Here is a 12,369-nt window from a genome sequence, read left to right as displayed (position 1 = left end):
CTTATGCGTGTAGCCTTACTATTAGTGCGGGTAGCCTTCCTTCTTGGCTTGTACCCATAGCTGCGGGAACAGGCCGGGTACTGTACCAAGGGAGGCTTTCCTGCGTGAACAGCTGGCTTACTGCGTGTAAGGTCTTCATCTCTCTGAGCATGGTGGGTCCTGCGGAACCAGTTAGTCTTTGCGCAGACGTACCTCATCAAGGTGTGTCTTGCGGGTCCAACTGGGCTTTGCGGGGACCTACCTCTTCAGAGTAAAATAAGAAAACACACCTTTGTTATGAATAAAACCGAGTGAAAATAAAATGTAAGTTGAATGCGACAATTGGAGTGAGATTAACCTTCTAACAAAAGTGAAAATTGATAGTGATATTTTTTTGAATGATTAATGAATCATTCAAATGGGCTATCAACTAAGTTCATTATATCGGGATAACTCACATTTAGGTCGGGGAAAACCCCATCTAAGACCAACACATGTGAACACTCGCCCCGAAGGCACGCCGATGCAGTGAGTTAAAACCCGTTCAATTCAAGGATCCAACTAGTGAACGTCACATACTCGCTTAGTCTCCGATTATTACTCGCTGCTACCGAAACTAAGGGTATGTGTTGTGGTCCAACGAATGATGGCTTCAATGGATACATTAATCCACGTCACTCGCGAACATTGCAACGGGTGTCAAGCGAACGGTGGCTTCAACGACATACGCGAACCGATTAGTGGTCGCGATAGGCAAAAAGTGAAGGGATAACGACGTGAATGGCTAGCGGGCCATAACATGCTCAAGTGAACGGAGACGTGAACGACAAGGGGTAAAGAGTTAGATCCAGTCATCATCATATAATGTAATATGATACTTCATAAAATACAGCCTAAATGACGAATAATAAATATAATAATAAAATAGAAATAAAAAAACTATTACAAGGAGACAAGTGAGTCTTTTTATTTTTCAAATTTCAAAATATTAAGAAACCCAAAAAAGGTTAAACAATTTTCAATCTTTCTTTTTCTTTTATTATTATTCATTTTCTCCCCACTGTCTTCTTCTTGTTCTTCACTATCAATAGATTCATTCATTTCATTCAATCAATTAACTACCCAAAAAAATAAAAAAAATAAAAATATGAGCTTGGATCTTACACAGCGTGTGAATCACAATGTTGATGAACACATCACACAGCTTATGCAGTGCAAACCCTTGTCTGAACAAGAGGTAATTAATTCATTTATTAATTAATTGACGAATAATTACATATCATTTTTCATTTCTGATTTGTTTTTTTGTGTTATTGATCTGATAATTTGAAAAGATTTGGTAGATCTATCTGGGTCAGATCTGTTGTGATAAATTTCGAAGCTTTGTATGTTTTTTTATTTGGAAATTGCTTAAAGATTGTGTTTTTATAGTTTTATTTATTTTAATTTTGGAAAATATTAGCTTTTTATGTATTTTTGTCTGGAAATTGTATAAAGACTGTGTTTTTATAGTTTTATTTATTTTAATTTTGGAAAAATATTAGCTTTTTATGTATTTTTGTTTGGAAATTGGTTAAAGATTGTGTTTTTATAGTTTTATTTATTTTAATTTTGGAAAGTATTAGCTTTTTATGTATTTTTGTTTGGAAATTGGTTAAAGATTGTGTTTTTATAGTTTATAATTTTGGGAAAGATTGGTTTTTGGGTTAAATTTGATTGAATTGATATTTGGTGAAATTTGATTAATATTGGTATGTATCTAACAGTGTATGAATTGAATTATGTAAAAGTAAATATGTGATACTGAATAGTTAGATTCTGCAAACAAACCGAACCGAACCGAACAAGGCTTTGTTCATGTTTGTATGATAAGCTTTTATCGGACAAACGAACGAATTTTCTTAACTATCCCATGTTCACATTCATTTGAAATTATTTAAAAATTATATTTTTAAAGTTTTATTTTTTAAAATTTTGGGAAAAAATGTTTTTTGGGTTAAATTTGATTGAATTGATATTTGGTGAAATTTAATATAGGTATCTAATAGTGTATGAATTGAATCATTTAAGAGTAAATATATATGATACTGAATAATTAGATTCTGGAACGGAACCGAAGCGAACAAGGCCTTGTTCATGTTTGTTTGTTAAGCATTTATCGGACAAGCGAGCGAATTTTCTTAAAAGTAAATATGTGATACTGAATAGTTAGATTCTGTAACCGAATCGAACCGAACAGGGCTTTGTTCATGTTTATATGTTAAGCTTTTATCTGACAAGCGAACGGATTTTCTTGAATGAGCTGATATTAGTGAAACCTGATTACTTCTAGTTCTAGGGACTCCATCCCATGTTCACATTCATTTGAAATTATTTAAAGGTTATATTTTTATAGTTTTATTTTTTTTAATTTTGGGAAAGATTGTTTTTTGGTGAAATTTGATTACTTTTAGAGACTCCAATCTTCACAGTTATTTGTTCTCTTTATTTAAAATTGTGTTTTTATAGTTTTATTATTTTTAATTTTGGAAAAGATTGTTTTTTGGTTTAAATTTGATTAAATTGATATTTGGTGAAATTTGATCAATATAGGTATCTAACAGTGTATGAATTGAATCATTTTTAAAATTAAAATATGTAATACTAAATAATTAGATTCTGTAAATGAACCGAACCGAACAAGGCTTTGTTCATGTTTGTATGATAAGCTTTTATCGGACAAACGAACGAATTTTCTTAACTATCCCATGTTCACATTCATTTGAAATTATTTAAAGATTATATTTTTATAGCTTTTTTTAAAAAAAGTTTGGTAAAGATTGTTTTCGGGTCAAATTTGATTGATATGATGTTGGTGAAAGATTGTTGCTTGTTCTCTGATATCGAATATCTAAAAGTGAATATGTGATATTGAATAATAAGATTCTGATTATAAGATGTATAAAATGTGCCAGAGATTGTGTTTGGATGAAAAAAAAAATCATTTTTGATGATGTGGATGTTTGATAAATTCTTGTTATTTAAGAAAATAATCGATAAAAACAACCAATAAGACGGGAAGTAATTTCCTTTGATAACCGGTTTTGTTGCAGCTAGTATCATACTAACTGTTCTACCCCTAAACAGTTATTCAAGGATATTAATATATTAGTAGTACATATAGCTGCAATATTTAGATGAATACTCTAAAACACGCATCCAAACGAATGTGGACATGATCCTTGCATTTTATACATATTAGATGCATTTTCTGAAGACGAACTAAGCAAACAGTTTCTTTGACGTTTGTTTAATGTTTCTCGATATGAATGTAGGTTAAGTCTTTATGTGATAAGGCAAAAGAGATCCTGGTGAAAGAAAGCAATGTGCAGGTAGATATTCCTCATTATCATTTATAATAATACCATAACAAAAATGTATTTTTTTTATAAAACAAAGTCTTATAAACTTTTTGCATATATTTTGTTTCAGCCTGTTAAAAGCCCGGTGACAATCTGTGGAGATATTCATGGCCAGTTTCATGATCTTGCAGAGCTTTTCCGGATTGGAGGGAAGGTGCGTGTAACGTGTTTGTGCCCCCGTTTTAGTCTGTTACATGTATTTTATGATTAAGTTGTTGATAAAGAAAATGACAATCATTTTAGCTAAAAAAATGCATTTTTCGTGTTGGGAGCTAATTATGTTGCTTGTTTTATATTCTTTATTTAGTGCCCGGATACAAATTATTTATTCATGGGTGATTACGTTGATCGTGGTTATTACTCAGTCGAAACAGTGTCTGTAAGTGTTACATCACCATTTTAAAACCATTGCATATATATATTTTTATATTTATAAATTTAGAAAGAGAGAATATTTAAATTGCTTATATGCTATGCGATTCTTGTCATTTTAGCTCTTAGTGGCCCTTAAAGTACGTTATCCACAACGGCTTACTATTCCAAGAGGAAACCATGAAAGTCGACAGGTACACTTTTTTGTTGTAATTTACCTATTATTATAAGTATAATTTTAATTATTATTAGTGTTATAATTTTTGTTTGTAACAATAGATGCATTGTTGTTTCTGCAGATCACTCAAGTTTATGGATTTTATGATGAATGCTTAAGAAAGTGAGTTTCCAACATTCTTTAATATTTGACTTATTAATAAGTCAATGACTTTTGACTTTCTGTCAAATGTCTAATATACCCTCCAATAATTAATCAAGAGTGTCAATGTTTCCATGGGTCCTTTGCAAGATTATTCACTAAGTCAGTGACTTTTGCAGATACGGTAGTGCTAATGTGTGGAAGACATTTACTGATCTGTTTGATTACTTTCCGCTTACTGCATTGGTTAGTAGTAATACTTAAAACTTGTGATTTTACCATTTTACCCCTTCTGATTTTACGGGTCGTTTTATAGGTTGAATCTGAAATCTTTTGTCTTCATGGTGGATTATCACCTTCAATTGAAACACTCGATAATATCAGAAACTTTGACCGAGTTCAAGAAGTGCCACATGAGGGGCCCATGTGTGATCTTTTATGGTCCGATCCTGATGACCGTTGCGGTTGGGGTATTTCGCCTCGGGGCGCGGGTTATACATTTGGTCAAGTATTTATCTTTCCCTATATTAATTTAATTTTTTGATTTTGTTTTTAAGGAATAATTGCATAAAAAGGTAATAAAAAATTAAAATCTTCATATTTCTTTTATGGGTAGGTTAATATTCTCTTGTTCATAAAAAGGTACAAACTTTTTTATATTTTCCGCCCAAAATAGAAAATCTTGGAAGTTGTTACTAGGCATGTATACGAGTTCTAAGACTCGTTCGGCAGGAAGTTCGTTTATTTATAAACGAACGAACATAAACATACGTTCTCGTTCGTTCATTTAAGTTCGTTACTTTATGTTGATTTAAGTTCACTTGTTTACGTTCGTTACTTTATGTTGATTTAAGTTCACTTGTTTACGTTCGTGTTAATGTATTCGTTGAAAGATTTAGGTCCGTTACAATTTACGTTCATCAACCTTTCAGTTTCTTAACGAACGAACATAAAAGAATATGAACAGTTCATTTTCTTCACAAATGAACACGAGCAAGAAAACCTTGTTCGTTTAGTTGTTATTGTTCGATCGTTTGTTCGGTTAAATTTAAACGAACGAACAAGAACATGTTGCGTTCGTGTTCTTTGGTTTGTTTACAAGCATAGTTATAAAAAAGATCATTTTGAAGAAAGTTTGTTACTTTTATGCAATAAGTATTTTATTTTATGGTGTAACTAAATCTTGTTTGTTATATATTGTAATTCAGGATATATCCGAGCAATATAATCATACAAACGGCTTAAAGCTAATTGCGAGAGCACATCAACTTGTTATGGAGGGATTCAACTGGGGACATGTAATAATTTTATTACCTTTATTTAAGAAGTTTAAAAAACGTATTTTTTACTAATTATAGATTTGGTTATAACAGGAACGAAAAGTTGTGACAATCTTTAGCGCGCCTAATTATTGTTACCGTTGTGGGAACATGGCTTCGATTCTTGAAGTAGATGACTGCAAGGGCCACACTTTCATTCAGGTTTCTCTTTCTCTTTTTAACTATGTGTATTTATATGTGTAGGATTGATTTCTTTTGAGAACCGCTTTAAGTTTTAAGAACTCGAAAGAACTCAACGTAACAATTTTTTTTTTGAATTTTTTTACACGTGTAATACGTAAATGTAAGTAATGTACAAAAAATTACAGTATTTTTTTACACACCGAATCGACTTATTACACATGTGTAACTAACATTTAAACTTGTGTAATCATTAAAAATACTTATTCTCTCTCCTGATTCGTTTTTTAATTAAATTTAATCTCAGCCACATATTTCATATTATTTAATTAAATGTGTGGTCTAAAATTGAGTTCTTAAATTTCGTACAACTAATCAAGTTCTCAACATATCCCTCCCCTATATGTGCATATATACATGTATAGATGTGCACACATTCATATATATATATATATTATTATTCGGACCCTAAGTAACAATAAAAAACTCGAAGCATATGATTATAGCGAGTTGAAGTTGTGATAGTTACTTATTCTTTGGATACATGGTATTTCGGGTTTAAGGTTTAGGGTTTTAACTGATTATAATTTATGAATGTATCAGTTTGAACCAGCTCCAAGGAGGGGAGAGCCAGACGTGACACGTAGGACACCGGATTATTTCTTATGATGCTGACATGGAAGGCTTCATGAGAGCAGCATTTGCTCATGGGAAATAAGGAGACCAAAAAGGGCATATATGGAATTTTGAAAGTGAGGCATTAATCCTTCATAACAACCATCAATTTGGTCATCTTCCATTGTTCTTTTTTCTCTCTTCTTATTTTTATTTTTTGTAGAGGAAAGACATACATTTAAATGTTTGTTTCTTTTTCATGGTTGTTTTGTTGTTATAATGATTAATTTTTTTTTGACATTATTTAGTTAAAAATACCTCATATTAATTTGTGGATCGCGTTATGGTTATGGTCATCGACGAGTTCGTTTTTTTCTCTTACACAAACTATAGATCAAGTTATGATTTTTTGATCCTTAAAAACTTTTTAGAACATGCAAGATTTGATCTCCATGCATTTTATGTAAAAAAAAATATATTTAACTTTTTATCAAAAAATTATATATAACAGTATTAGTTATGTAATTGAATATATTTTGTATAAAATATAAATATATGTTTTTTATAAAATATAAAATAAATATTTCTAGACCTCACAAATAGTTTTACTATTGACGTGATTTTAATAGGTATGGTTGCTATATAAACTAAGTATTATATATTTGCATGAATAATCGTCTTGTTTAGACTCACAAGCCTAGTCAAGCTTAAGCTCGAGCTTGTTAATTTAATGTACCATTTAGCAGAGTAAATATCTCACTGAACTAAATTCAAAGTATTTATAACATTATCTGTATTGTATATATACAAAGTTCTAACCATTTGTAAAATATTAGTCTAAACTTTACACAGTCACACCTTCCTATCAGCTCTGTCTTGAACCAACTGGCAACGGTTTAAACGCGGCCAACAAAACCGCAACCTTCGACGACAAAAACCCGAACATACCAACCACAACATCCTTCGGCGTCAACACCAACGACTCATCACCCGCGCCAACTTTAACCACAACAACCGCAAACGCAAGCGCCAAAACCAAAACCGTCACCTGACCCTTGAACCGCCCGAACATCCGGTCCAGACCCCGGCCCGGTCCAGAATCGGTGACGGCAGTTCGTCAACTGATCTCTGCAACAATAATAAATAAAGAAAGCCACCGATACCACCCGTCAAGAATGCAAACGCAGCGTTTTCACCTGCGGTGAACGACGCAATCGTTGAACCGGTGATAATAAGAAGCGCGTCGTAGAGTAATAACGAGAACTTTAAGTCTGCATACTCTTTCATGCTTTCTTCATTTGTTGTAACTGAAGATGGTTTTAAAATGTTTTGGTTTAAGGGTAAATCGTCTTTTGAAATGTCGGTTATTATGTTCGGTCTGAGTTCTACCATGGAAGTGTCGTTTTGGTCGCCTAGTAATATGTTATCAGCCATGAAGTCGTACTGAACGATACCGTAATCGTGGTTTTCGCTTTCTTTAGACGAGTGTCGTGACCAACATGTAACGGTTGTACCCACTAGCCTCCATTGACCTGAAAAATAACAATGGAAAACAATTAATGTAACGAGCCGAGCTGCTCGCGAGTTACTCGAGATCGGCTCGTGAAAAAGCTCCATCGAGCCGAGCCTAAAAGTGAGCTTGTTTAATAAACGAGCCTAATCTCGAGCTTTACTTATCGAGCTCGAGCCGGCTTGTGAGCCTAGACGAGCCTGTCATTAATATAAACTTTACAATATATATTTATATATCTTTAATAATAATTAATTAATCTATACAATGTTATGGAAAAACAACCAAATAATATATATTATAAATAATATATACTATGTTATATATAAAATTATAATTGAAAAAAACCTATATAAAAATAATTATAAATATATAAAAATTAATTAAGAAGTTGTAAAAGAGTCGAGCTTAAGCTTTAAAAACTACACACGAGCCAAGACCGAGCTTTAGAAATAGAGATCGAAATCAGCAGAGTTAGAGCTCTGTGAAAGTTAAACGAGCCAAACTCGAATCCCCGTCGATTTTTGGCTCAACCCGAACCACAAACCAAAAATTCAATTTTTGGGTTTGTATACCAAAAAGGACCCAGAATAATAGATTTGGGCCTACAATTTTTAATTAAGAATTAATTGACCATTTATTAGTTTCTTTAATACAAAAAAGAAACTATTCAATAATAATATTTGGTTTTTTCGGTTTTTACGGGTTCAGTTCGTTTTTCGAAAATATATAAAAACAAAGAGCCAGTTTTGCGTCGCGCTCAGTTATTTCAGTTACAGATAAATTATTTTTGTTTCATGCACACCCTTGCTTAGCGCTATAGTATAATAATATTAAATACATTATCTAACCCGAGTCAAGGCCAATCCAAAGAGCTTGAAGCTTCCCAATCGCGGGTCCTTCAAACGTGAAATGATCAACGGACCCTCTTTGAAACTGAACCATATCACTTCCAGTTGCCGAAATCCTTTGCAAGATCGAATCACCATTTTCGTCGACCAAACAAACCAATATTCCAGAGTTAAAGTCTATCAGCTCTGATCCATAATAGTTACTCGTATGAATGTTGAGTTCGTATAAACATTTAAGCGTGTCTTGTTGGAAAGACGTCACGAGTTTCTCTAATGAGGATTCAGTCGTTGGTTTCACTTCGTCGGCTCGCAAAAGGCGAGAAGGTTTTGCATAACCCTGAAAATCTAAAGTATTGTATATTATTGATATAACTGTTTATAGAAATCATATCTTCTAACTATAGTGATTATATAACAACATATCTCTAAGCTACTATATTATCGCAAATAATAAACATATAACATTTGATTGGCAAATTATCAGATGAGTTTGGCTAAGCCGAACCATGCCCGAGTTCGACTAGGCTTGTTTTGACTTATGAGAGCTCGAGCTCGGTTTGCGAGCGTTTTTCTAAGCTCGGGCTCGACTCGTTTATTATTTATTAATTAATTTATTTATATAAGTTTTTTTTTATTATTTTGTGAAAAACCATAAAAGAGCTTAAGCCTGGCTCGAGCTCGTGTAGTATTTTAAACGAACCAAAGCTCAGCTTGAACTCGGGTCTGCAGTATGAAAATAACACATAGAAGTCTAAACGAGGTAAACCTTAAACATTACAAACAAGCTTCCCATACAAGGCTCGAGCTCTGCCTAGATAAAAGAAGAGCTTTATTCAAAAAAAGGCTCGGCTTGTTTCAAGATTTTTATCAATCCGAGATCGAGCAGCTTGCTAGCTGCTCGGCTCGTTTGCACCCCTAAACATAATCATAAGATTGAGTTAAAACACAAGTTTTAATGTAATTAATTCATAAACATAAATTTAGGGGTGTAAACGGGCCGAGCTGAGCTATGCTCGAGTTCGACGAGGCTTGTTTTGACTTACAAGAGCTCGAGCTTGTCTTGTAAGTTGTTTTTTCAAGCTCGGGCTCAGCTCGTTTTTTATCTAGTAATTAAAATTACATACGTTTTTAAGTTATATAATTTGAAAAAAACCTTAAACGAGCCTAAGCTTGGCTCGAGCTCGAGCTCGTTTAGTACCTTAAATAAGGCAAAGCTCAGCTCGAACTCGTCTGTGCAACGTTAAATTAATACATAGACGTCCAAACAAGGTGAAATTTAAAAATTACGAATGAGCTTCCCATACAAGGTTTGAGCTCTAGCTCAATAAATAAACAAACTTTATCCGAAAAAGCTCGGCTCGTTAGCAGGTCGAGCTCGGATCAATAAAAAGCTTGAAATTATAGGTGCAAACAAGCCAAGTCGTGCCCGAGCTCAACTATGCTCGTTTTGCCTTATGAGAGCTAGAGCTCGGCCGTTGAGTGTTTTTCCAAGCTCGGGCTCTACTCGTTTAATATTAACTAATTAATTTGTATATGTTTTAATTATTTTTATATATTTTGAGAAAAACCTCAAACGAGTCTAAGATCGGTTCAAACTCAACTCTACAGTGTAAATTAATACATAAAACTCCATACGAGGTAAAACTTAAAAACTATAAACGACTTCCCACACAAGGCTCGAGCTCAGGCTCGATAAAAAAACGAACTTTATTAGAAAAGGCTCAGCTCGTTTCAAGCTTTGTTTCAAACTTTTTATCGATCCGAGCTCGAGCTCGCATCGATAAAAAGTTTGAAATTAAGGTTGTAAACAAGCCAAGCCGTGCCCGAGCACAACTAGGTTCGGTTTGCTTCATGAGAGCTCGGGCTCGACTCGTTAAATATTAACTAATTAATTGGTATACGTTTTAAATTATTTTTTATATATTTTAAGAAAAACTTTTAAATTATTTTTTATATATTTTAAGAAAAACTTAAAATAAAAACGAAGTTCGAGCTCAAAACTCAATAAAAAATCAAAATTTATTCTAAAAAGCTCGGATCTTTCCAAGATTCTTATAGATCCGAGCTCGAGCAACCCGCGGGTCGTCTGCACCCGTAAACATAATCATATTATTGAATTCAAACACAAATTTAAATATTCAATTAATTCCAATTTCACCAACAAAATTATATAAATTAATTAACGGTTTTACTTTACTAACCTTGAAAATCGGATTTCTTGGAATTGAGAGCAAAATTCGGGTCGCGGTTGACCCGAATCTTAGCAAAACGGGTTGGAATTGGTGGGTGGGTTCTGAGAATACCATGGTTACAAATCAAATGGCTTACAACAAGTGATTCCATTAACGTGTTACAATTGTGTTCTAATAATTTAATAATTAACCGCTTTGATTCTCATATCATCGTTTTAAATGGGTCGGATCTTTTTAGTTTGGCCTCCATTCCAACCCGACCCGGAACCGTTTTTTTAACGGCAACTAGGGGTGCGTGTTGCGGTTAGGTACGGTTTTTGGCTAAAACCCAAACTTCGGTTTTTGGAGTTTTTGAAACCGTTTGGTTTCGGTTTTTTCGGTTTCGGTTATTGGGATTTCGTTTTGGTTTCACGGTTTTTTTTGTTTTTAGCCATTTGAGCTTAATTTTAGGCCGAAAAAAAGTTGACAAAAAATAATGGATTTAGGTATAAATAATTTGTTAATTGTAAAATAATAGATTATTATACATTTGAGCAACAATATTGAAGTTACATATTTATTAAATTCTTATAAATTACTTAATATAAAATAAAATAAAAACTAAAATTTAGCAATTCGGTTCGGTTTTTTCGGTTTTTTTTACATGCAAAACCAAAACCGAACCATTAGTGCGGTTTTTACAAAAATATAAAACCAAACCGTTGGTTTTTGTTTTGATTCGGTTTTTTTCGTTTCGAATCGGTTTTTCGGTTTCTTGCTTACCCCTAACGACAACTAGGGGTGTTCTTCGGCTTTCGAGTTTTTCGGATTCGGGTTTCAAATATTTAAATTCGGACCCGAAATCCAACCCAAATCTCTCATGAGTTTTTCGGGTTCGGCGAGTATCCTATAAAACATGAAAAAAAAATTGAAAAGCCGAATAATAAAGTAATATAACTTGATAAAACAATTAAAAGGAAGAGTAAAACAAACTCCAACCATAATCGTCTTCAATAAGGCGTGATTGGGTTGTTCGATTATGGTTGCTAATAGTCAGTCATAAACGTAAAACTGAAATTAACAATAAACGTCCGATCAATAATAGGTGAAATGACAATAGTTGATTGGGTTCAGATTTTGATAACTTGAGTGACTATGGTTTAACCTATTATACTTTGAAATATATTTGGTTTTAAAATTAGAAGTTTATTCGGGTTTTTTGGGTTGACCAAGAACCATAAATCAGACCCAAGAACCAACCTGAATTACTTTGGTTCGGGTTCGGCGTTTTTTGAGTCAAGTTAGTTCGGGTACAAGTTTTCTCGGGTTGAGTTTCGGATAAAAGTGACAACCCTAAAAGCAACTTTTATCAAACATGCAAACTAGCATGTTGCTAGAGTTAAAAACAACATACAAACAAGCTTAAAAGGATAAAGTGCACAAATCATTCAAATTTAAAGCTTTGAACAAGAATCTATATATAATTTAAAGATAACTCAAAGGCTTGATATAATTCAAAATCTTTGAATTCATAACGGATTTATCTTCAAAAATCTTCGTTTCTCATATTCCAAATACTTCAATAGGCCGTCATTATATTGCCTTGTAAAACCATTTTTTTCCCTTGTAATACCTTATTTTTTTCTCACCTTTTACACCCTATATGTTACTATAAATATGTATAGGATGTT

At 32.9% G+C, this 12,369-nt stretch overlaps 1 protein-coding gene and 1 pseudogene across 2 annotated transcripts; one reads left to right on the top strand and one right to left on the bottom strand.

Annotated features, from left to right (window-relative positions):
• The first annotated feature begins 1,024 nt into the window (after positions 1 to 1,024).
• LOC143572052 (serine/threonine-protein phosphatase PP2A catalytic subunit-like) lies at positions 1,025 to 6,398 on the top strand. Its single transcript, XM_077057315.1, has 11 exons — positions 1,025 to 1,216; positions 3,294 to 3,350; positions 3,451 to 3,534; positions 3,688 to 3,759; positions 3,875 to 3,946; positions 4,052 to 4,092; positions 4,251 to 4,317; positions 4,388 to 4,579; positions 5,280 to 5,369; positions 5,445 to 5,552; positions 6,135 to 6,398. Exons 1-11 carry the CDS (start codon positions 1,127 to 1,129, stop codon positions 6,198 to 6,200), a joined length of 939 nt encoding a protein of 312 aa, XP_076913430.1. The 5' UTR covers positions 1,025 to 1,126; the 3' UTR covers positions 6,201 to 6,398.
• Positions 6,399 to 6,908: 510 nt separating this feature from the next.
• On the bottom strand, positions 6,909 to 10,877 carry LOC143572051 (uncharacterized; annotated as a pseudogene). Its single transcript, XR_013142202.1, has 3 exons — positions 10,709 to 10,877; positions 8,508 to 8,852; positions 6,909 to 7,678 (listed from the first exon to the last, which is right to left on the bottom strand). The product of XR_013142202.1 is annotated as an uncharacterized LOC143572051 (transcript).
• Positions 10,878 to 12,369: the final 1,492 nt, after the last annotated feature.

This window comes from Bidens hawaiensis, unplaced genomic scaffold (assembly GCF_021521415.1).
Source record: "Bidens hawaiensis isolate Kalapana, Puna unplaced genomic scaffold, B.hawaiensis_p1.1 tig00025707_1, whole genome shotgun sequence".
Classification (NCBI taxonomy): domain Eukaryota; kingdom Viridiplantae; phylum Streptophyta; class Magnoliopsida; order Asterales; family Asteraceae; genus Bidens; species Bidens hawaiensis.
Note: the sequence above shows the minus strand (reverse complement) of the source record. Positions and strands in the feature narration are given on the sequence as shown.